This window comes from Medicago truncatula, chromosome 5 (assembly GCF_003473485.1).
Source record: "Medicago truncatula cultivar Jemalong A17 chromosome 5, MtrunA17r5.0-ANR, whole genome shotgun sequence".
Taxonomy (NCBI): Eukaryota; Viridiplantae; Streptophyta; class Magnoliopsida; order Fabales; family Fabaceae; genus Medicago; species Medicago truncatula.
The window spans coordinates 39,892,605-39,916,964 of NC_053046.1; the positions used below are offsets into that span (position 1 = coordinate 39,892,605).

General features: G+C 30.3%; 2 protein-coding genes across 2 annotated transcripts; both read right to left on the reverse strand.

The window, feature by feature from the left end:
- Positions 1–11,756: 11,756 nt before the first annotated feature.
- Positions 11,757–12,449, reverse strand: LOC11420931 (AT-hook motif nuclear-localized protein 17). The gene has a single exon (XM_003617163.3). The coding sequence runs from the start codon at positions 12,447–12,449 to the stop codon at positions 11,757–11,759; it is 693 nt and encodes a 230-aa protein (XP_003617211.3).
- A 4,487-nt stretch (positions 12,450–16,936) lies between these two features.
- LOC11420932 (F-box protein At2g26850) lies at positions 16,937–20,452 on the reverse strand. The gene is made up of 5 exons (XM_003617165.4): positions 19,775–20,452; positions 19,225–19,304; positions 18,970–19,148; positions 18,684–18,758; positions 16,937–17,392 (listed from the first exon to the last, which is right to left on the reverse strand). The coding sequence occupies exons 1-5, from the start codon at positions 20,450–20,452 to the stop codon at positions 17,205–17,207; spliced, it is 1,200 nt and encodes a 399-aa protein (XP_003617213.1). The 3' UTR covers positions 16,937–17,204.
- Positions 20,453–24,360: the final 3,908 nt, after the last annotated feature.

The following is a 24,360-nucleotide window of genomic DNA, read 5'->3' on the forward strand; positions in this document are numbered from 1 at the left end:
CATAACCTTTAAATTTATTATCCTGAAATCAGTTGAGTTACCAAATCTCTAAAAAAAAAAAAATAGAGGATGTAAGTCTGCTTAAGTACTTATGCAATCAATAGACGTGAAAACCAATGACATTCAAGATGGAAGGCCACAATTTGGTAATGGTTTTAAGAAGAAAAAAAATATGTTCAACAAATAACTTGAGTTATCAAAAAGATAAAAGATTATCACAATGATTCCACCATTTGGAGAAAAGTTAACTCCGTCTATAAATTATTGTTTGGGGATTTAAAAATCTATTAAGATAATTATTACATTAATTTATATGCACCGATGATCTAAAACTTTTTAACATGTGTATCTAATTAAATCATATCATAATGTCATTTATGATATAATTTAAGAAATATTTCCTCATAAAAAAAAAAATGATATTGTACCCGCACAAGAAAATATAAGAAACATTTCCTCATAAAAAATAAATGATAATCGGAAGAGTTGGTATCAAAAAAAATGAAAAAATATAGATTGCGAAAAAGTTCCACAGCCGGGAATCGAACCCGGAATTCATAATCAGAGTTGAATTTGCCTTGTGTGCTACTGTGGATTCTATGATATGATATCGGCAATTATTAATATGTAGTATAACACTATGCGTGATCAGGGAATTTTATTCTTCTAGCCATAATTATTTTCTTTTTTAATTTACAGATAACCACTATATTTTTTAATAAAATAAACCAGTAGCTCTTTTTTTTTTTTATGAGAAAAGGAAAGGAAGAACTATGAACCATAGTCACATAATTTGCAATTTGTGTTGGTATATGGTATGGTACCGTTCGTAATATTGACATGTGAAGAATATGATGTATATAGAAGTATGGAGTTTTGGTTGGTACTAATAATACTATTTATTTAACTATAATAAGCTATTTTATTTTAGGGTAATTATAGTAAGCTATCAATAAATTTTAAAGAGAAAGTTTGTTTTTATACAATATGAGTCTTTCCTTATGCTCAACATTATATTTGCCATATGAAATTAATTTAACTTTTAGATTTAACCATTTGTTGGCTAAATATCTTGGTTTTGACCAAAATTGCAATGTGTAAAATTACCGAGCAAAAATATGGACGAGATATGAAGATCAAGAGATCCTTTAAAAATTTAATTGTATATCTTATCTTCAAGGAAATACGAGAAAGGGGTAAAAAATAAAAAAAAAAAAGAAATATTAAGCAGTACACCACAATTTCATTGTACACAATCTTGTAAAAAAAATTCATCTGTACACAACTACACACCAAAAAGATTTCAATCTAAAACGGAACAATTCCTCTTAAAAAAAAAATACGCGGTAGTTTGTTTTTTGAAAGAACACGGGGAGAGTTGATATGATATTTAAAAAAAATGTTTCACAGCCAGGAATCGAACCCGGAATTCATTACAATTGAATTTGCCTGGTGTGCTACTATGAAGGTTGTGATATTCTTGCGCCAGTTATTTATATATAGTAGTAGAATGTGTGGTTTATATATAAATGTTAAGGTATTTTTCTTTTCTTTTCTTTTCTTAAAGTACACCACTAACTTTTTTTTTATATAAGAAACAGATAAGAAAAATTATGAATCATGAGGAGATAACCTACTACCTCGTACATCACCGACAAAAAATCATACATAAATTAGGATGAATTCAATTTAAAATAAATCAATTGATTTGAATTAGGCTTATCACCCAACCCTACGATCCAAAGTCACAAAAGAAAGCTAAGATCCAATAAAGTTTTTCACATAATCTAAAGATTATGTGTGTCACTAAAGGCTGCGAAGCACCGAATAAGGCGTTTAAAGTCCATCAAAGCCCTGCTTGTCATCAAACATTGACCTGACCTTTGCACCATAATGTTATTACCGTCATGATGCACACATTATTGTATCTTTTTGGAATCTATAAACAGAGTGTCATATTAAAAAAAATGTACAAATTTCTCGGTCCAAGATATTCCTCAAAACACCTTGAGACCTTAATTACTTGAACGTTAGAGTGTCTTTGCAAGTACACCATCCCACGCTAGTGAAGAACGTTCAACAAACGCCTTCGACAATTGTAGTTGCATCATAACACCTTCTTTGACCGTCTCTTTTGATTGTAATAAGATCACCAATCAAAAGAAGGGGAAGTATCGCCATGTTAGCCACAAGATCAACATATTAGTATTTTTTATTTTTTTTAGTCAAATAATGTTTCCCCTTGCCATTTGAGCGAATTTTTGTTTACCCCTGATCCCCTCTAAAAAAAAAAAAGTTTGAGACTTCCTTGCCATTTCAAAAATTCTTTGATTTCGATCCTTCATAATTATTATTTTTATTTTATTTTCAAATGTCATCTATATTATTAAATAAATTTAAAAAAAATGCAATTTTTTCTCCTTTCCTTTTCCTTTATCATCCCTACCACCTTGATCTAATAATCTTCCACTCCTTCATCTTTCTCTTCATATTCATAATTTAATCATCGAATTCATTCAACTCGATAAAATCAAATCACAAATCCATATAAAAAAAAAAACACACAATTTCATTTTACCCCGTAAATTCATATTTTCATCTTCATCTTCGACACCAAAAAGTAAAAGTATAATTAAAATACAAAAATTTAACAAAAATGTTTTCTGGAATCAACATATCAAATTTCTCCAAAATAAACATGAATATTTTTGTTCTCCGTCATCCTCTCGTATAAGTGATTCTCACATAGATATAAAAACAAATTCTTCGTGATTTCGTCGTATGAGTGTTGCATTGTTTTGTTCGTTGTCTTATGTGACATTGTTTGATTTCCTCTTGTTGCGATGTTCTTTTGGTTCATATTGAATGTTCAACTTCAATCAATTATATATTTAATCAAAGATTTGGGCTTCAATGTTACTAATCTGGAGGCATAAGTATTTCGGCTACTTTAATTTTATCATATTGTTCGTAGGTATTTTGTCGTTGTATGTTATTAACTAGGATATTGCTAGTAGATTTATCATTTTCATTTTTAACGATGTTAAATATTTGATTGTTTTTTATGTACTTCATCAATTTGAATGAAAATAATATTTTGCTTTTGGAAAAAATTTACCATAGGTCAACCAATTCCACTTTTGGTATTTTTGGATGCAATTTTTAATTTTGAAGTTACTCGGTGATTGTTCAACCACTTTCTTTTTGGCTCAGAGTCTCGGGATGTTGAATTTGTTGGCCGTATATTATATATTAAAAAAATCAAAGTATTCTTTTGTGCATGATTAATCATTCGAGGTAACTCTTCACAAAAAAATAATAATATCATTTTAGGTAACTGAGATTTATCTAATGAGCTCGTATATCTAGTGAATTTTTTATGAATTTGTTTGACAAAAAGTAGAAGTATTTTTTTTTGAAGGGACAAAAAGTAGAAGTATGTTAAGTAAGTTTATAGCAAATAATTTATAAGTTATACTAATTTATAACGGATAAGTTTAGTGATTAAATTTGAGTATTTGATAAATAATAAGCTTAATGAATATTTAGTTTCTTTCCAAGATTGCAGGGGTAAAATTGAGAGAAAAATAATAAGCTATGAACTATTTAAATTAACATCTCAAAATAAGTTACAAACTAGTATTATTTTTCTTTTTTTAGGAAAAAATGAATTTAAAAAGGTGAGAGATGTGCAACAGAATGACTTTTCAAGAGGTCATTCATCTTATTATTATTCTTGTCCAAACACGCTTAACTGTGAAGTTCTGATGAGATTCGATGTATTAATGCTGGTTTGATCGTCCAAACTATCAAAGTAAGTTATACACTCGGTATCAAACATTGCCAAAGAGAGTCATAGGCTAGATACAAAATGAAAACTATAAAAGAGTGGCTAATTGAGCTTAGATGCAGCTATAATCTCAACACATAATGCACAATAAACATAATATTTTAAAAGTAAAATTAATATTCAATCACTGGCCATTACTTGCCTTATGGAACCATCAATAAGATACCTAGCTAATTATTTCAGAAATTTAATCGAAGCTAGAAATAATTTAATTGTCAGAGCCATGACAAACATTAAACAATGTCACCCTTTATAAGTAAAAGCATTTGAGATTCCAATTATGGTATTGGGGGAGCCATGACTTTGACAAGTAAAAAAGGAAACCAAATGTAAACAACAGAGTAAGAAAGAGACATGAATTATGTCATTTTGCTTGTGCACCAATTTATTTCCTTGCTTTAATGATAGCGCTATATATGTACTCAACCAATTGTTTGATTAGTTTTTTTAATAAAGATTCAATTTGGTCTCTACTAATTTTTTTTCCGGTCCAATTCATTGACTCATAGAAAATAATGTCGAAATAAGTCATGAGAGGGACTAATGTTGTTCTTCGTATGAAAATGTTAAAAGATTAATTTAGGTATTATTTTTGTGAGAGATTGAATTGGACCGTGATAAAATTGTGAGAGATTAAATTGAATATGTATGCTTAATGTTTTTCTTTATTAAAACAATTTGCACGTTTTCAGTCAAAGGCTCTCAAAGCTACTTCACACCCTCAGAAGAATGTCTCCCTAGGCTCAATTCCTCAAACTCAACTTTGGCAGTGGTGGTGTCCATCATCATGATATAAACATTTTTCTTTGATAATGCCATAATTGAGATTTTCGAGTGTTATCCAGATAATCAAGATATATAACATGCATGGTAAAGATTGGAGACTTGACAAAAAATATGCATGATGATTTATGGTGTTTATAACATGATATATACTTTTCCTTAAAAAAAAATGATATATAGTTTTTAAAGTTATAACTTTTTGTATTATATGTAGCTAGAATAAATCGAATTGCAGTGGCCGATATTGAGGTTGTGCCAAATTGCAAGACTACATAGGATTCATGTCAAAAATAAAAATTAATCTTTTGTAGTCTTACAACTCAACTCGATAACATTTAATAATGTCATTTTCATCTATTTGGATCAACAATACACTATATATTGACTATAGTGTATTGATGATCCAATTCTATATAGGGGTTTATAATCAGACAATAACACACTATAACTAGCATTCCAATAAGATCAAAATGTGTTACCCATGCTAGCTAGCTAGTATATCACCTTCAATTAATTATTACCAACTGGTAATTAAAGTTTGAACTTAAGATAATATAAAAATGCCCTCAATTGATTACATTTGGAAAATCCTATACGTCTAACTTCATAATGTTCTATTGTCCTATGACTATATATCTATGCTAAAAAACAAAAACAAAAAAATCATATTGTCAAACTAGATGTAAATTCCAAATCGTACTCAAGTATATGTGTTTGTTTTTGTTTGTTATTTTGGGATTAAGGGAATGGTGAAATACTTAAGTCATGATCAATTCCCATTTCTCCATGAAGTGGTTACAGAAATTCATGCTTAGGTCCTATGGTGAAATACTTGCTATAAATATCATATGCCATCACATTCAAATATCAATAGTAACTTTTTAATGGGAATGAGAGAAAAAGGAATGTAATCTACAAAAGTAGATTTTTCAATAAATTCTTCCAATCTTTTCATGACATAAAGCTAAGGGGCCTTCCACGAGAGGAGGGAAAAATTAAAAAAAAAATTCCACAACAAAAAGCTAAAAACATTTTCACTTGTGTAAAGTAAATGAAGACAGCATCATTTTTAGAGAGAAAAAGTCTAATGTATTCATTGTTCACAGTTTCATGGTTTATTTGTTAAACCCCCACCAGTTTGACCAAATTATTGTTTTTTTGCATTGGCTTGCATCCGACGACAGAAAGAAAAAAAACACTTATCTTTTACTTAATGTCAATTGGGAATTAAACAATGTGGGTTAGAAAATAGACTAAATAAGGCTAACATGGAGTGTTCTTGGATCGAATTCGGATTCTTTGTAGTTGAGAATTCTCGTTTCATGCATTTGGGACAATTGTGAGCGTTAGGTAAAGGTCGAACACTTCAAGAAATATAGATTTTTATTTTATTTAAAATATTGAGTTTGAATCTAGATATTTCGATCTTGATCAAACGGTTAACGATGTTTCGAATGCACGAAGCGGAAATCTCCATATGCATGAATTCGAATGTAATACAAGCACACTCCAACTACTTGATGGTCAAAATACTCGAGACCTAATTAATTACTTTGCCATTTTGATCAATTAAAGGATTTCACCCCAAAACTTTTTTAAAAGGGGTCATAGATATATTTTTTATTAAAAGAGAGAACATGCATAGTCGGAATCATATGGAGTTTTTGTTTTGTTGAAATTCCAAAGTATAGTTTTTATCGACGGTGTCTCGCTGTGATTATGTGAAACATCACCATGATTACAAGAATTGAGAAGCACTTTCATCGTAGAAACTGTCTTTGAATTTTTTTGAAGACATTATATTGAATTTCTTTTAACCTATGATAAATTCCTCCCCAAAAATAGCTAGAATTTACTCTTTGTAGACAACTACAAATATGGAGCTAAGACACACAAACCACTCAATGAATCCAAATTAGTTGAGAATGTAAATTCAATCCAATGACATGTCCTCTTTAAAAAGTGCCAAATATATTCAACAAATAGTCAAAAGTCTAAGAGCAACATAACAAGCAATGCTATTCTACCCATGTTATGATCACCCTTTGACATAATTATACAATTAACTTTTTCCTTTTATAATATTTTCAAGTTTTAGTGAGATGACTTTAAGAAAAAGACTTTACAACAGAAACAAATTTTTGTACTGAATTCTAATTAAAGAATTAATTTATAAACACATCAATTATGGATTTACATTGTCTGTGATAATTCAATTGTCATCCATAATTTCGTCTGAAGTGTTTGGATTAACGATGAGATTAACAAAATAAGGTAAACCACCATAATTTCGTCAAAAATTATATCGTAATTTTGTCGATGTTATGGTTAAACCAAACATACAATAAATCCATAATAAATGTATATTCAGAATAATAAGTGAACTTCAGAGCAGAATCTACCTTACATGAGCTCAAACAGAAGGAGCAAAAGGATCATTTTCACCTCATTCTCTCTCTGGTCCATAGTTGTTTCCCAAGTAAAAAGCATACAAACACATTCTGCATCATATTTATTTGCATCAAGTCACAAACCCCTATGCACATTGACTCACAAAACCTCTCATTGACTATCCTCATTTTCAGAGCTCACACTTCAAGATTCACACATCATCCAATCTTGAAAACACAAAATCTTCATACAAGTTTGGCAAAAAAAGAGGACAAAAAGGTCTTTTTTTCCTTCCTTCCTTCAAAACAACACTTTCCTTCCTTAAAGCTTTATTTTTTTCTTGGATTTTTAGTGACCCTTTTTTGAATTAGATCCAAAAAGGAACCTTGTTTTTATTTCATTCTTTATGGGATTTTGAGCCAATTATAAAATTTCCATGCATGATCTTTGCCTTGAGAACATGATGAGGCTGATGAGTCTGTTTTGTTTCTTATGGTTCCTTCTTTTGGTTCTTTTCTTGTTCAACACTTCTTTTTCTGCTCAAGAGTATGCAAAGTCTCAAAACTTTAGAACTAAATCTATGTCAAAGTTTAGTCCTAATTTTCAAGCTAAAGGAGGTTCAAGACAGAATTCAGGTGAAGAAGGTAATGAAGATGTTCTTGGTGATGAGAAAAGAAAAATCTACACTGGTCCTAATCCTTTACATAACAGATAAGTTGAATTATTTATGTACATGGTTTTTTCTCCTATTATTTCAAGGTCCTTATGTGATTTGTATATATTTTTCTTTTTTTTCCCTTCAAATTTTCATATGTTCTTTCCCTCATTCTCTTTTCTTGTAAGAGTTTGTGATTTGTAATTTTGATGAATGGCCAGTTTCTTCTGGTGTACTTATTATCAATAATCATATATAAGAATGTTGATTTATGTTACCTTGTCAAAAAAAATATTGATCTATATTACAATTTACAATGTCGAGGTGTAAGTTCAGTGGTAAGAGCTTAGACTTGTAACCTTATCAAACAAAGTTCAAATCTCTTGAAAATGTTGCAAAATAACATTAGTGACATTTGAATTTGATAATGATAATTGTTCTTAAAAAAATATCTAAGGAAAGAAATTTGGTTTATGGATTCGATATTTATTTTGCAACAAATGGAAAAATACGAGTCATGTAAGAAAATCAAAACTAAAAGACAAGATGTGAATAATGAATTATTTGGCTGCTATTAATGTAGATGTTGTAATGTAGTGACTGTGTAACAGCTTTTGACATTTGTCTATGTTTGCCTTTTCCTTTATTTGCATGCAATGGTGAAAAGTACGCAGACAGATACAGATATAATGTTTGTATTTTTGTTAATTTGTATACAATTTTTTGTTGCTGATTTAAATAATATGTTCATATATAACTCATGTTCTGTCATTTTTGTAAGTTAATTTTGGCTTGGAATTCGGACAGAAGTACTAGCAGATTACACTGAATTATTTTTGTCAGTTTCTTTTATTTTATTTTATTTTATACCATTCGGTATTTAGCATATGAACTAGAAATTCAAGACCATATCATTTCACATGCTTGTGCTACTTAGGATATAATTGCCCTCATTTTCAAAAAAAAAAATGGATTCACTCATATTATGATTCCAAAAAGTTTTTTTTTTTTTTTTACTTGCTTAAAATAGAAAGAAAAAATTGAGTTGGTCTTCCCTAACTAGGTCCCAATAAAATATTTTTATATTTGTTTACTTTCAAAAGGCCGTCTAATATGAATCCGTTTTAAAGGTAAATCTTCTTATATTTTGTAAATTTGACTATTTTTTTCAGATCCTTTATTCCATTTTGAGAGTTTCATATTGAATACACCATAAAATTAATATTAAATTATTGGGATAAACAGGTTTTTTTTTTTTGAAACAGGGATAAATATGTTTTTAGTCCCTACTAAATTATGAAGTTTCATTTTTCTTATAAAAAAAAAAAAATCTCATTTTGTAGTCCCTAAATAATTATCATGTAAACATTTTTGTCTATGCGACTATGCTGAAACAAAATATGTTTAATTATCCTTGAATTATTAAATATCTAAATGAATTTTTGTAGACATGTTTAAACCATCATATAAAGTTTCTTTACAAAAATTTAAAACTTTTAACATCGATGAATTAAATATGAAATTTTTAAACGTCAAAAGCTCAAGATAACATTGATAATAAGGACCTAAAAAATTTAGTAAAACCAAAAATCATATCAACTAAATGTATAACACATTTACCATTTTGAAGCTTTTGCTCACCCAAACATGTCTAAAGTGATGGGAGTAATGCCAAAAATTAATTATATTAGATGGCATAAGACATGCCAGAAACATCCAATACTTCACTCTGCAATTTTAATTCCCATGCATTTCATTGGATTTAGTTACCATTGATTGAACGTGTTAGATGAACCCATGTGATCCACTATTTACCAAGATATCAATTTTATATCTTCTAGCCATGATTCCATTGATCCTTTTTTGTATATAAATGTTTCTCATTGCGACATTTCAGATTTACCCAAATGCGCGCAAGCAAACTAATAACGCCGAACCTTTTTGGCAACACCCTTCCACTATCAACCAACCCCTTAAATTGAATGAAGTTCTGCTTCATTGTAGTGTATAAATCTAAAGTTGTTTATTCAACTAAGATCAATGGTTGAAGATGAGGGTGCATATAGAACAATTTTGGGTGTTCAATTTTTCAAAAACAGGAAAAAAAATCTAACTTCTAGTGTGGTTGATTCTGTTGAAAATAAATTATAATATTTGTATAAGATAAGTTTGAATTTGTTATGTATCTAGAGGTTTTACTTACTTTTATGTTTAGATAATGATGTTTTATTTTAGCTTGTTAGTTAAATTATTGATTGTAAAATACATGATTGATTGTACACTTTAACTCATTCAATGAAACATAAATTTCTATAATTCATTTTCTTTCAAGTAATTTAGTGGTTAGATATTCAGCTTTTTAAAATGAATAAATGAAGTGTCTAGAATTTAAACATCGACCCTTCATATATTATGCAATGCTCCTACAACTGAGATATACTCGAATATACCAAACTTCCATAATTTTATTAGAGACTCTTATCATGATTATGCAAAAGTTGTTGATGTATTGGATACAATATATAACTATACTAATAAGATATATAATTTTACATATTAAAAAATTATATATATCCTACCAATTTTACTTTGTTCTCTTACAATAAATTGTGTGAAAACTATTCATTTTTAATTCAGATAAGCAACTTGATTCTATAGAAATTATAGGTCCACAGTAAAAATGCAACAATCATATTTGTCTTCTAACTCCATCACGTGGAAATGATATTTTTTATCAGGTAACAAGGCAAACACCAATATTTATTAAGTCTTCATTTTTTATTACAAGGAAATGAATGAGAAATTTTTTGAACTTGATTCACCTTTATTATTGAACGTATTAGTTTTCAAAGATATATTTCTTTTTAAAAAAAAAGGATAGCTTTGTTAAGAGGATCTAATTGAAAAAGATAACGGAGATAATAAACAAATAAATATTCGATTTTAAAAGCTTTTTTAACGATTATATTCCAATTAACACAACAAACATATTGTAAAGAAAAATCGACAAACATGATATTAAATAATCAAAAGATAAAAGTTAAAAATAAATAATTTGGTTTGACTTTCAAATATAGAAAAAGAAAATGATAACTTTTGTCTCAGTAAAAATATATTTACTAAATATAATACGATTTTTTTTTTGACAATCAAATATAATACTAAATTAAATTTGATATAGTCAATAATTTCCTTCTATTTTTCATTATTTTTTGCATACTATTATCTTCCATTAAACTGATAAAATGCATTTAACCAAATAATGAAAATAATAAAAAAAATTGTGTACAGAAAAAACTATATTGAATTATAATTACTTTATTTCATAAAAAATCATTACTGAAATATATTAATATCAGTCAACAACACATTTTCGAAACATTGGCTCATTATAAGGTTTTTATGTTTATTCATCATAGAAAAGTAAATTATTCACCCCCATAAGGTTTATGAGTTTTTCCAAATTATTATTATTATTTTTTTAAATTTGAAGAATAATTTTTTTAACAATTATTATCAACAACAGAGTAGCGTCAAAATCATCTAATATGAGTCTGATCCAAAAGTAGATCTTATTATTTTCAATGAGTTTTAATAAAAGAATGTATCTATTTCCTATTTATATGAAATTGGGTTTTTTTATTAAGAATCGTAATCACCAACGATCATTTTTTAGATGTCCATATCAGACACATCCTAGTATTTTCATAATATATATTAATGATCCAAGAACATGACGTTGCTATATAAATATGAAATTGGCAACTAGGTAATACAACCATTGATACTTTGTTTTTTAAAAACTTATTATACATTCGTTTGAAATTATTTAATGAGATATCAAATAGTCAACACATACTTAAATAATTAATTTTAGAATTTTAAAATATTAATCTTCCTTTAAACAAGATATAAAAACAAAAAATAAAGTTTATTTTATTCAACCTTTGATAGAAGTTGGAAAACAACAAAGGGAAACAATTAAGAGTCTTTGACTATCTATTAGTTATAAATGTGACTGGAATGGTTCCACTGCATAACATTTTCATCAGTAGGAAGAAGATGAGGGGGGAAATTCTAGTGATTCGGAAAAGTTGCAACGTCATCAAAGGTTGACAAATTAACAACATTGTTGTCGTGGTTGTTGTTGTTGTTGGAGATTGATTGATAGTGGTCAAGATTCTTGCAGAGAGTAGCTTGAATCCAAACATTACTAGCAGCAATAATTGTTCCTCCAACAGTTCCACCATACACCACTGCACCATGACCTGAGAGTAAAATGGAAAAACAAGAACAAGGTGGATGATTGAGAGTATTACGACGACAATTGATATTAACATATGTTCCCAAGAGAGATGTCATCTCAAATGGCCCTATCATAGGAGGAGTTGGGAAATGAGTTTTAGGATTGAGAAGGGTAACATTGGTGACAAGACCGTAACCCCTCGACACTGTTATGCTAGCTTGATAACGATGAGCACAATTGATTATTTCCCCCACAATATCTTTTCCAGAGGGGATCTCAATGTAAATCATTTTCATATTGTTGTCCATGTTTTCCTCAATATTCACAGGTGGTTTAGGCTTGTTCTTAGATCCCGGGGGTCTACCCCTAGGCTTTTTTTGAGGGAGATGTGATGGTATTGGTGTGGGCATCAATGTGTCATTGTTGTTGTTGTTTGTGGTGGTAATGTGAGAGACCATGTTTCCACCCTCAACTCTCACAAGGTTGTTCTCTAAGGAGTTTGGGGAGAGAGATGAGGGAGCCATTATTGGGGATATGTATTTGATGAGGAAGATAATGCTATTTCATAGAGTATTTATACATGTCTCAATTGTGGGAAATGTGGGTCCTACCTTTTCGAATTTGACTTTGACTTTTAATTTTAATTTTTCTTTTGTAGAATTTTAGTTGAAAACCAAATTATAAGAATTATCAAATGTATTCTTCACTCTAGAAGGTATAAATAAATTTTTTATTTATCATTCTTCAAGATAAAATCAGCATACTAGCTATGTAATATGACACTCATATAATGATTAAGTAAAAATTATTAAATAACTTATTATTGATAATAGTATAAATAAATTTTAGACATCCACAATTTATATTATATATATATATATATATATATATATATATATATATATATATATATATATTATTTTAAAAGGGATCCCCACAAGTGATGGTCCTCTCAACTTAGTCGGATTTTTCTTATTGGATATCGAGTTTTTAATATATATAGTTGGTGTAAAATAGTCGAACTTAAAAACGTGAAAGTTTAAGCTAGCAAATGTTTGCTAAAAAAATAAAAAAAAAACTAGCAAATGTGTACCTTTATATATATAGGATTGTTAAGTTAGACCAACTTAAAAAACATTAAGGTCTCAGTTTACAAGTTTGTACATTTATATGTTTACACCTTAAAATAATTAGCATGTTAGCCAAACTCGGGAAATAGGCGATTGAGCAGTTAGGCAAAGTGACCTCTCAGTCGAGTGAAAGATAGACGATGGTAGAACAACCGAGCAAGGAAAGTGATTCTTTCTCAAGATCACTAACTCAAAACATGGGTTTTCAAAGGCTCATAACTGAGTCATATGAATAATAGGAATGGACAATGACCCATTATCCACGATCTCTGCTCTCAACATCAATAAGATAAAATAACCCCAAACACATGATAAGATAAAATGTTCGTGTATATCAACTTTGCTCATTATTAAAAGAGAATTTTTCAATATTCTTTTGTTTTTATTTATAGGAATATGCCCCAATCTTTAAGGTGTATTGTTTAAGAGACTTTTATACTCTTATTTATGTTGTTGTCTTTCTAAGATTAATCAACATATTTAATGTCTCATAATTTTGAATGAGAATATATTTGTAAAATAATCAAAACGCTAAAACAATTAGTAATTCTATGGATTTTTTTATTTTATTTCACTTCTTATAATAAGGGCCAGGAAAGTATTATCCATTTTTAGCCATCAAAAAACTATGTATGTCTGTCTAATTTAAATACAATCTAAAGGTTGGCTATTTGGTTAAAGGTGTTTATCATAATCTAAATCAAAGTGTGTATTCTCTTTCAGACTTCATTTGAAACAAAGTTGTACCTCTTAAAGTTTCATTATTTATTTGGAGAACTCTTAATAAGAGGATTTCGACAAAAACAACTTGGATGCGAAAAGAAGGAAACTGTTAATCATCTTTTTATGAAATGTGCTTTTTTTTGTTAACATTTGGTCTTCTGTTGTTCATTGATCGGGGACGTCAGGTGTCCAACCCTCACATGTGTTTGCTTGCATGCCTTACAATTTGGTGGTTCACATTTATTTTTGAAAGATATTCCTTATTGTTTTCGGGTGATCTAATTGATTTCTTTATGGATCATTTGGAAGGAACGTAACTCGCGTATTTATTGTAACAAGGTGAAAAATCTTAACCAATTACTAAATTGTGTCATTATGAAGTGTTCAAAAAACTTCTTTTTTATTTTTTTATTTTTTTTATGATTTACATTCTCGTTGGAATAACCCTTCGATTTGTATTGCTTATGTTACCATGTAACGTTGGTTTGAATCTTTGTTTCTTGTTTAAATTTTGTATCTTGTAATCTTGTTTTGACTTCCTATTAGTATTACGCATTGATTCTGACTCCTATTTTTTAACATATTGTCTTAGCAAATTGAATTGAATTGTGTCTTAGCAATTTTATCTTAGACATACGCAAGAAAGTGCATGTGACTGTGCTTACTCACCCTATATATATTTACATTTAAATGAATAATATTTCAAAAAATAAAATAAAATGAATATAGATCATGCAATAATATATCTACACTAAAATGCAATAAAAATAAATACAGACTAATATGTCGGTGTCCGTTCATCCAACTAATTTATCTTGTACGTATAACTGAATTGATAGTGTAAGGATGTTGATGTTGATATATACCGATTTAATTTCGAATATGAAATTTTAAACTTCTCTACACTTAATGTGCTTGGTTATATGACCAAAAAAAAAAAAAAAGGATTTATTTAGATATAAGCTATTCAAGAGTCAAGACTCCTGATGATGGTCAAAGGTTACCAACACCATTATATTTATTCCTTCATTGTGACCTATGGCAATAGTGTTATGTCACGGGCATGAAGATATTAAACAACATTTATCACTGAAGGGACTATAGTTTTACACTTCCTATTATAGAATTCATCTATTATGTACATGATTGGTGCATATAATGTAAGCCTCTAACCTCTTATTAAGAAATCATAAGAAGACAACAATAGTGTCACAAAAATCAAGCGAAAACATCATGAATTAAGTTGCTTACCAATGTTGCCATAAACATTAACTTACCTTTGACAGCAACTATATGCAAAACGTATCATCAATAAGGCCAAAATAGAAAGTGACACAATACCATAAAACTCCTTCAGAAGCTTATGCATTAAATCTTGATTCTTGGTTAAGCTTTGAATTTGAAGATTGCTTTAGGGGATGACAACAAAAGCTCCTCATATATATAAAATCCATATCCCTTTATTTACACTCAACTTTTTCTTATCATTGTTTTGTGTTAGTCCTTCACAAAACTTAGCCACATCTTTCTATCATTACCTTATAATAACATTCATAAGGTTATTTTTGTGTCAATCAACATGATGGATATCTCATTTTCCAATGAGTTATGCTACATGAATGGAAGTAGCTGCAATAAAGACAAAGATTTGTTCTTCTATAGTGCACCAACTAGTCCTAGTCGGCTCAAATTAATAGAACACGATGGTTCTCGAACAGGTCCTACAACACCAAGATCACATGAAGATGCAAACTCCAATCTAGATCGGTTTGAATTTGAAACAAGTCGTCGTTTCAATCATAGTGAACCGAGAACTAAGACAAACCGAAAAGATGTGAATGCATTTGAGCAGCATCAAAGGCTTTGTGAGGATTCGTTGCCTACTATGGCATTTGCTGATGAACTCTTTTGTGATGGAAAAGTAATTCCAATGATGCCGCCTCTTAAACTTCCTCCAAGACTAGTTCAAAATGGTGATAGTACTCAAAGCTCAAGAGCGACGTCTCCTAAGTCTCCAGGATCGATGCTTAGACTTCCTTTTGCACGCTTGTGGAAGAATGATGATTTTGATCCATTCAAGGTGGCTTTTGAGAAGGTAAGAGAAGAGAAGAGAGGGAAATCAAAGGGTAGAGAATATGGTTTAAGAAGGACTAGATCCCTTTCTCCATTGAGGGTCTTCAACAGCAAATGTGACAAACATGAGGGACTATCAGAGTCACATAAACATGATCAATCGCATTGTTGTGAAAAACTTCCTTTAATGTCTTTTCCAGAAGGTCAGATGTTACGTGAGCTTCTGGAAGAGCCAATGAAGGAAGAATCAGAAAGAGAAAATATGGTATCTGAGCCAAAAGGATTGGCATTTGCAAGACAGACGAGACAAGTGGAAGTGGCTAATGATACAAACTTTGAGCTTGAGTCAAAGAAGACTTTGGTTTCTAATGTTGCTAAGGAGATAAAGAAAGATGAGAACAAAAGAGGTGGATTTTGGAAAAGGAATAAGAAGATAGAAAGTATAAAGAAGTTTTTCTTTGGGAATTCAAAAAAGGGTAAAGCCAGTGCTCAACAAAAGTTAGAAGATAAAAAAACAGAATTAGAGAAGCACTCTTTGGTGAAGAAACCTGACATGAAATCTGTGCATTCAACAGAATCAACTACATGGAGTAAAGATGATGTATCAGGCGAGTTTACCAAAATGAGATTGGTATGTCAAAGGCCATTGCCAAAATCTTTTCTTTGCCTGGGTTATGAGGGATGGAAAGTGAAGTGATTAATTTGCATCCTATCTAGGTAGAATGTAGAATATAGATGAAATAAATGATATATTGCTATTTTAGATTTCATGTGTGTGTAACAGTGTTATTTTTATTTTTTCCTTTCTGGTGGTGGTAAATGGTTTTTAGGAAACTGGTTGGTTGAAATATATATTAGTTGTCTAGAAATTCTAGTATGAATTGGTTGATCAATTTTCCTTACAATCTCCTTCTGCCACTCTCCCTTTAAGTGCATATTTTCGGCAAAACTACTCTTTGGAGCTTCAACAAAATCACACTGCCGTTATGATTCGGTCAAACTCACTATAATTCTAAACATGCATGAGCCCTTCCAATTTTCCTTCTATGTGAACTCGAAGCGTGCTAATATGAGAATATAAGATGAATTCTAATCATTCTATATATTGTGGAATGAATATTCTATGCAATCAGTGCATAAGTGATTAATTTACATTGATTGAAATCAGATAAACAAGCCTAAAAATTTCCATGAAAAAAATTGTGATAATGAAAAGGGGGAAATTAAATAGGATAGGCTCAATGTTCCTTTGGCTGAATGAGAATCCTATTCCCCCTTTTCTCAAATGCAGAAGAATCTGCTAAATAAGAATACCAGCCATGCCATAATGCTACATGGAAAAATTTGATCTGATTAATCCAAGACTTCAGAAGGCCAAAGGCCTTTCCAAATGCTAATTTCCTTCTCATTCTTAATCTTTCTAACTCCACCGTAAAATCCATCCGCTTCATTTCCCTCCTCTCGGTGATCTTTCCTATTTATAGTTGTCCTCCTCCAGCGCGAATCACTAGTGTACTGGTTGAACTCTAGCACCACGGTGTCTGCAACCAACACATAATAGTGTCAAATAAACTATGTTTGAATACTATGAAACACCTTCTGGGAATGAGAAACTTTCCATGTTATATAGAACATGTAAAATATTTCCATTAAAAAATTCTACATAGTTGATTGAACATGTAAAAACATGACAAAAACTGATAGGAACATGTGAAGTTGTGTAAAACTTATGTTGTCCTGCTGACACAAATTATTCCTGTTATTTTATCTTCAGTAAAGGGAATGTTGAATAAAATGTGTATGTAATCATAAGGTTGTGGATTATTCTGGTCATTAGGAACCAATATCAAGGTATAAAAGTAGAGACTTGTGTGAGCCTTATAATGACTATGGTATCCCCACATTAAATGATTGAAAGAAAATTGTTAGAATAGCAACCCTAGTTCAATAGAAAAACAGATACGAAACACGCAAACAGAGAACACACAAGATTTGATCATGGAGTTCAACCAAATTCTGATATCTCTTGAGTGCAGTTTGACTACTGTGCCTTTCTATTATTCAAACTTAGGGTTAGAGATTACAACTTGTGTTTAAATACTTCGGTCCAAATTACAAAATTACCTTTAAATAACCTATCCATTTATCAGTAAACTACGAGCATGCCAACAAAAACAACCAAAAGAAGAGACTATAATTTTTTTCTTAGACAAAGTTGTCCATAAAGGTATCCACTGAGACATGAGTTATCAACATGTTGGTGGAATCATGACATCCTGACCATGATATGTCTGGGGGGACCAATGTTATATAGCATAGCTGGTGGTCCAAAGTTTTGACATATTATCAAGAAAGGAACCTAGCCCAAATTATGGTCTGTTGAGTCAATATGAACTTCACATTTATGCCATTTTTTCACTTTCCAACCTCCACAATGGAAAACACAATAATGGTATGAAACATTAATAAAATATGTAATCCATAAAACAGTATTCTAATCTTCAATCAATTGCTATGTTCCTAAATATAAACCCAATTTGAGGAAGAAAAATAATTGTCCCTAAAAAAAAAAACCTATTTAAATTTACTTCATCTATTTATTTTTTAAATATATCTCTTATTAATACTCCTAATTTGTCTTGATAGATAAAAATCAGAATTAGATAAATTTATACACAGAGCAATTTAGTAATATTCATACACAAATTATATCCTTGCATAGATCCACTAGATAATTTGACACAAAACATGGTTCAATTTGAAGGGAGGAACAGGACATGGATTAAATGAATGATACAAACTATATCCAAGAGAGACAATGCATTAACTCACCACTATTGTGACAACGGCAGTAATTTTCATTACCATCACATGACTCTAAGTGCCCTACAATACCATACCACCAACCTGCCATAAAGGTGCATCTCATCAAGTTACAAATAAAAATCTTATCCCAATAAGGGTATATGTAAATGGAAATACATAAATAAGATTAAAGAAGTAACTATTTTCATCAAAGACTCGTAATTGGATCCCATTTTGCTGTTAATATACCTAACTTTATACCATCCAAAGCAATAAGTAAAAGTCTAAGAAGATGTTGAATAAAGGGACAAACCATAAGGAAAATCTTTGTTTCTCCTCCACTGAATCTCTATGTGATCACCAGCATGCAAATCATGTAGACATTCAGTGATATGAAGATCATGTGGAGGCGTATCGACAGGCGGTGCTCTTAGCCTTTCCCATGGGATGCCATGCTCTACTGCAGCAGCCCTTCTTCCATGTGGTGGATACCTGTAATAGACAACTAATTAGTCGACATAGATACATACAGAAAAACATATGATCAGCAAGAATCATGCTCAGTTACCTTGCTTGGAAGGTGTCGGTGCGTGGATCATAGCTAAGCTCAGCATCATAGCATGATAGCATAAATCCAACATGGCCATTCTGCAGGAAAAAAAAAATGTAACTTCTGAGAGGGGAAAATAACTCAACCTTATATTCTATGGCCCTGTTTGGATACACAGCTTAATTAAATGTTTATAACATATGCGCTTATCATATTAGTGCTGATAACAGATTTTTCTATAACAAAAGATATTATAAAATCAAACTGTTTTCCTATAAGCTTTAAGTTATTTTCATAAGCTATCAACTAGCATAAGAAGTTGCGAAACTGTTTAGAAAAACTTATGGAAATAAGCTGAAAACAGCTTAGGAGCATGTCATAAGCTATTTTCATAAGCTCTCCCAAACAATCACACAGGTGTTTATACCAATAGATAAGCTCAAATATGTCAATCCAGTCGGATTCTAGATACCATTGAAAAACAGACTTGTTATACTTTTCAAGGGTACCATGATAGAATAGAATATATTAAATTTTCAATAGGACAAAACACAAAGGAGTTAGTTACCTCACGGTTATAAACTTGAGCAGGAAAGGAAAAATTGCCAGTCTCAAGAGCAAGATACCAAGTCATGAATGAATCAGGAGGCAAATAACTATTCTGTTTATTGGCACTATTACTATATGCTGCATCCACCTTCATTCTCATCCATGAAAAAGGCCAATAAAGGGACATAAACTTGATCAAGCTCCTTGGCTTGCCATGTCTAAGGCTTCCAATATTCTTTTTAGTAGCAACATGCCATTTCCATTCCCTATAAGCAACAGAACCAATAACTCTACCCCATTTCTGTTTCATGTGTCTCTCCCAAAGGTGATCACTCACACATCTCTCCCTCAACGAATGACAAACACCGGCCATTTGACAAAGTGAGGATGGAGGTAGCTTTTCAAGAATGCATTCCAACACAAGCTCAGGCAAATCCAACACCGACAAATTTTGTTGCAACGAGTCTACCTCCTCCTCAACATTTTCTACTTTTGAAACAAGTGTCTTCTTCACAAGAGACATTCTTGAAACAAGTGTTTTCCTAAACAACTTACAGAAGGATTTCAAACAAAAATCTTTGTGAAACAAAAGTGAGATCAATCTCACCTCATTTGTCCATGATGGAAGTGGTTTTAAAAGAAGAAGTGGTTTCAAAAACAGAAAGAAAGAGACACAAGTGATAAAGTAAAGTAGCATTTGAAAATTAGATAGAAAACTATCTTTCAACAATCAAGTTTGAGTTTGGCATATATGATAACAAATAGCCTTAAAGCCAATTATGGAACAAAGTGGAAAACACAAATGACAATTGACACAACCTTTCCCTCCCTTTTTGGAAAGAAACACTGAAGCAATTTAGAAACCTTATTTATAAAGATGGGTTTTTTATTGGCTCAATGAAAAGCCCACCAAAACCCAATGGTGGGCCTCCCGAAACAAAGCTATAGATCAAAATAAATTAGGTGGATAACCACAAGAATGAACACTGCTATGGCTAACTTGGTTACAAAACAATACTAATAACTCTCTATGAATGCTTCATTCAATGAAGGTACCAAGATCTGATACAATAAAACTATATAATAAGAACAATATATGACGAATATGAAAATCTTTTGGATATAAGAACAAATCTTGTATGGAATAATTAATGTTTAAGATAGAATAAAATAATGAATAGATCTAGCTAGTTGGTAAGTGAAGTAAAAACACCTCAAGATCTACAAAAACAAAAAACAATGGACAAATCAATAGAGAAGAGAAGATTGATTTTAAAAGAGATTATTGATGAAGAAAAAGATGATGAATGTGAAGGTGAGGTACTTTTCCTCCTACCTTCAATCCAAAAAAATTCTTCACCACACCTCAATTATGAAATTATCTTCTCTTCTCTGAAATTCAATCAAAGAAATAAAGAAATCACTTTCTTTGTTTGTTGTTGGTTTGTGTATGGGACAATTTATCAAACAAATGGTGGGCAATGAAAGGGAAAGGGATGAATTGTTATATATGCAAATTGAAATGGGAGGCTAAGGTTTGTTAGATTTTTGTGTGGATGTCAAACGCATTTCAATATCAAGCTCCCATTCCTTTCAATGACTCAATCATACAAAAATATTATTCATTAATAAATAATTTCTCACAAATTTAAAAAAAGAAAGTTGATTTCTAAATGCGTCAAATACTGAATGTGGATACATTTCACAGTCGATATTCGAACATTGGTTTGTTGCGTTATGAGACTATATCTTCTTCCGCTAAACTAAAATATTCTCGTTGAATTATTTTATTTTATTTGTATAGGAAATCTTGTGAAGTTTGATTTTGTTGAACTAAAGTTGAAGTTGGAGGGAAATGTCTGACCAGAAAAGGCAACTACATTGGATAACGTTTATAGGACAACAACATTGCAACGACAACTAGATTCGTTATTTATATTATTAAATTTGGTGGTAAAGGATTATGATTCGTGCATCTGGCTAGTGTTACAAAAAATAATAATAATTATGTTCACACAAATTGCATCTGAACATTCACGTTCAAGATCTATTATCCCATCCCATCCATCATTTCATTTTTATTTTGCAGTATTTTATACTAAATTATCAAATAATTTTAGAAAAAAATTAAAGTGCAAAAACATCGCAAAGAATCAAGTCAACAATGACAATTGACAACCAACTATGTTGACATCAAGTAACCATCTATCATCTGCATTAGAGAAATGATATTTGTACAACCATTTAGTAACAATTTTCTTAACAACTTTCTCTCTTATACTAACATTATCATCTTATTCTTTCTCTTTCTTTTTCTCTCTCTGTTGTTGTTTTTAACTAATAAGAAGAGAAAAATAGAAAGTTGTCATACAAGTTGTACAAAATGGTTGTACAAATATCATTACTCTTTGCATTATCATGATAAATATATTAAAATAAAAATAAAAATTTAGAAAAATACATCTTTGGTGACTAGAGCAAAATCCAAATGACAAAGCATATGATTTTATGGTATTATTAAAAACGTTACCATAAAAATCTTAGTGGGATAAAATCATCATGAAGGGAAAAAAGTGTTCTGCAATACTATGACAAGAGTAATTAGTAAATTCATAAAATGTTAAGCTCAACAACAATTGTGTGGATCGGAAAAAAAAAAGCTCAACAACAATTAATTCTATTCCAAAAAACGTCATCCTTTTGTCTAAAAATTTAGTTCAACCGGTAAAAATATCGAAGGCCGTGATCCAGATTTAAACTCGGACCCCCTCCATCTATGTATGTGAGTTTTAATGGTTATTTATCATTTTATCCATCTAAAAAAAGGTCATCTCTTTTTTGGATAACAATAGGGTTGAAGCCCAAAAAAAGATTTGAAAATTGAAACGACTAATAAGAGTCATTTTTTTTATGAGACTTTATAATAAATAAATAAATAGTCGTGGCGATAAGATGAGTCTCTTAGAAATGATGGTTGGACCTAACACAACCTCATAAAATCGGCTTGTGAGGTGGTGATTGCTCTCACTTATAAATAAATTGTCAGGTCATCTCCTATCCGATGTGGAACACTTAACACACCCCTCACGACCAGCACTATTGGGCTTGGTTCATGGACATAAATGATGGGTGCCCGTGATAGCAGAAACCTGATAGCAGGTAGCTCAATGAATTTTGAAGAGGCTATGATAGCATCTTAGAAATGGTGGTTGTGCCTAACACAACCTCACAAAATCGACTTGTGAGGTGAGGATTGTTCTCACTTATAAACACATTGTCAGATCATCTCATATCCGACGTAGCACATTTAACAGGGTCATTTCATAATAATCACTAATCTCAAATTTAAATTTGAACTACAAAATCATACGAAAGAAATTGTTTTGAAATAGTCCAATGTATAAGTAGAAAGGTACTAGACTTACTTTCTATTATTGGTGTATCAAACAACAAAGGTAGTTCGGTTGGTTAAATGAGGACCTTAAAGGAGTATTAACAATGCTCAAACTCAGAAAACTAGCCTAAATCACGAACATTTGTCTATTGCTGAAAAATATATTAAGTTACAAAAGGGAAACATAAACAATAAGTTTTGTCCAGTGTGTACGGGTAAATAGTTTTGCCCTATACACAAATATAGTTTTTATCAATTGATCAACAAGTCTTATCATATTATGCCATTTAATCTAATGATGATGGTATTTATTTATCCAATGATAAAACTAATATACTCCTATAAAGAGGTACTATTAATATTCTATTTTCAACACTCACTAATGTCTATTCTCTTATTGAGTGAAATTTATGTGGATACCACAATTTAAAAATAGGTCTAACATAAAGTGGTGAGACACATGAGTTTCACCTAATAAGATATTGAGTGCTAAAAAGAGTGTTAGAAAAAAAAAATCTTAGAATATCCACAATGAAGATAACCATTTTTGTGTACTTAAATAGATGTCATGTGTAAAAATAATTTGTGTATAGTTTTTTTAATAGCAGTATTTAATAAGCATTCAATACATATGATTCAGTGAACTCTATAACACACACCACAATCATATTTTATAATTGAAAAATGTAAAATAATATAAAAAAATAATGTGGGGTCTGTTTAACAAAACCAAAGTGGGTATAATGGGGTCCGTTAAAAACTCATATTTAATTTAATTTTTGTTAAAAAATTCTAATTTTTTCGGAAGAGATTTTTGTAATATTCTACACATTTATGCTCAATTTCATTAAAAAAAATACAAAGGTTATACATGAGTTGACTTAAAAATAGGGGCTAAAAGTGGCGATTGAAAATTTTATAAGAACTAAGAGTCAAAGAAAAAATTTATAGGAACTAAAACGAAAAATTTAATATATTAATAGAGACAAAAAAATATATTTAACCCTAATTTATATCATCTAACAATAGTTCTATATCATTACATTTCAATATTTTAATATTGAAACAAGTGGACCACAAGGAGAGATAAAATGCATATCTGAGTATCCTTTTGATTGTGTTTTATTGTCTCCACAATGGGAGTACCCATAAGGTACCAATGCTTATAAAGATAAGTCACTCTCATTGTAGATGGTCTTGGTTTCTCATTT